Raw genomic sequence first — 2,663 nt, forward strand, 5'->3', positions numbered from 1 at the left:
TGTAAATAAAATCTGTAATGTAAAAAATAAATGTAATATCCAAGAATTCACAGCTTGTGTGCGTGCGTGCGTGCGTGTGTGCGTCCGTGCGTGTCCCCATTTTGCCCAAATATGGAGATGCCTGATCCCACCGTACTGATGCCATAGATGACTGTCATACAGAGGGCATCAAGTACTCTGATAACAGGTACTTGCAATAAGTACTCCGACAACAAGTGCACTCGAATTTCTACATTTGGAGACAATGCCTCTCAGTCACAATGTGAGGTCAGAACTGTGATGTCACCGGCAAGCCCCAACATAAAAGAGAGCTTCACAGTTTGCAGTTAGTCCGAGACAATACTAAGAAGGCCGTTTCAAAGTACTAGCTTTTGTTCAACGTATTACTGAAATTGTCCAAAAATGCAGATTTTTGTGAAGACCCTTACTGGCAAGACCATTACCCTGGAGGTTGAGCCAAGCGATAACATTGAGAATGTCAAGGCTAAAATCCAGGACAAGGAAGGCATCCCCCCTGACCAGCAGAGGCTGATCTTTGCTGGCAAACAACTGGAAGATGGCCGTACCCTGTCTGACTACAACATCCAGAAAGAATCCACCCTTCACCTTGTGCTGCGTCTGAGGGGAGGAATGCAGATCTTTGTCAAGACCCTCACTGGTAAGACCATCACCCTTGAGGTTGAGCCAAGTGATAACATTGAGAACGTCAAAGCTAAAATCCAGGACAAGGAAGGCATCCCCCCTGACCAGCAGAGGCTGATCTTTGCTGGCAAACAACTGGAAGATGGCCGTACCCTGTCAGACTATAACATCCAGAAAGAATCCACCCTCCATCTTGTGCTGCGTCTCAGGGGAGGCATGCAGATCTTCGTCAAGACCCTAACTGGCAAGACCATTACTTTGGAGGTTGAGCCAAGTGACAACATTGAGAACGTCAAGGCTAAAATCCAGGACAAGGAAGGCATCCCCCCTGACCAGCAGAGGCTGATCTTTGCTGGCAAACAACTGGAAGATGGCCGTACCCTGTCAGACTATAATATCCAGAAAGAATCCACCCTTCACCTTGTGCTGCGTCTGAGGGGAGGAATGCAGATCTTTGTCAAGACCCTCACTGGTAAGACCATTACCCTGGAGGTTGAGCCAAGTGACAACATTGAGAACGTCAAGGCTAAAATCCAGGACAAGGAAGGCATCCCCCCTGACCAGCAGAGGCTGATCTTTGCTGGCAAACAACTGGAAGATGGTCGTACCCTGTCAGACTATAATATCCAGAAGGAGTCCACCCTCCACCTTGTGCTCCGTCTGAGGGGAGGGCAGTGAATGATTCTATAAGATCAATTTTGTCAGTTCTCCATCTTGTTCTTCATCTGAGGGAGGGCAGCAGTAAATGATTCTATAATCTTAAAGTTTTCTTTTTTCTTTTTTCTTTTACACAGCTATCGTAATGCATATTGGTTACATGGCTTACGGAGGTTTAAAATGTCTAAATGGCTCAAAGGTTTAAGTAGGCTAATGCACATGACATGAGGTGCTACGAATCCAACATGACAGGGGGCCTTGAAAAAGACGACAGATCCGAGCACTCAAAGAATTATGGAGGAGAGGGCGTACAATCAAGGTACTTTAATCATGTCTACAACATTATTTTGTGGTGAAAGATGTCACGACCAGTGGTGAATCAATTAAATGACTAAATTGGGAGAAAAATAGATTAAATAAAATATATATATAAATAATTCTAAGTAACGGTAAATGTGCAGTATATTGGGGGGAAAAAATGCTTTTCATCAGGGAAAGGAAAAGCTCCATGTGGATGGGAGGAGATTCCCATGATAGGCTAAACCCCCTCCCCAGGACAACTGTGCAGTACGTGTGTATTGGCAAAGAAGAAAATCCATTTAAAAGATAGAAAATAAAAAAGGGCGATTGGTGTGGCTCACCGAAGTAAGAGCAGAGCACGTACCATATGATGACATAAAGGGCCTCTGGTCGTATATACCGGGGTCAGCTGTGGGAAGGGACCATATGGTATGCACTCCTCGTGGTGAACCACCTAGGCGCCCAACTAAAAACATTTTTGCCTCTTAAAATCCAACCCTACGTCCTCGTCGTGAGAGGTGGAAGCAGGTAATACTGACCAACAGGGCTCTGGTAATATTGCATTGGCTTATTTGCCTGTGCAATGTGCATGGAGAGTACATGAACTTTGAAAAATGGCCATGCCATCCTACAATGATACACAAAATGTTAATATCGTCGCTGTCTGGCAGAAACCAATTTTTCAGCTTTTACATTTTTTTTCATAAATCAGTGAACACATTTTACGTCTGTGTGTTAGTTAAAAAAAATATTGAACCAATGAGAAGTATTAAAGCGCTTCTTACGAAACCAAACAAACTTTCTGCTAAACCAGCTAACTCCACCAAAGGAGGGTGGAGTTAGCTGGCTTTGCTCACTCCAGGCTCCACACCCTTTTGACCTCCAACCTCATTGTGAGCTTGGAGGTCCATTCAGCTGTTCTTATCAATGATGAACACACACGCACAAACAGAGTAGGTAAGAAAGAGTAGGCTAAGCTACAATCTGCTGGATATTTCAAACCTTAATTTGAAATCTTTATTTAATTATGGGGCCAGGCTTCCAGCATGGACCCATATTGTTAT

At 44.2% G+C, this 2,663-nt stretch overlaps 1 protein-coding gene across 1 annotated transcript; it reads left to right on the forward strand.

Annotated features, from left to right (window-relative positions):
- Positions 1–402: 402 nt before the first annotated feature.
- Positions 403–1,320, forward strand: LOC311037907 (polyubiquitin-B; the record flags this gene model as incomplete). The annotated part of the gene is made up of 1 exon (XM_084047203.1): positions 403–1,320. The coding sequence occupies one exon, from the start codon at positions 403–405 to the stop codon at positions 1,318–1,320; it is 918 nt and encodes a 305-aa protein (XP_083903329.1).
- Between the last annotated feature and the right edge of the window lie 1,343 nt (positions 1,321–2,663).

Source organism: Gymnoscopelus microlampas (assembly GCF_963454915.1).
Source record: "Gymnoscopelus microlampas genome assembly, chromosome: 21".
NCBI lineage: Eukaryota > Metazoa > Chordata > Actinopteri > Myctophiformes > Myctophidae > Gymnoscopelus > Gymnoscopelus microlampas.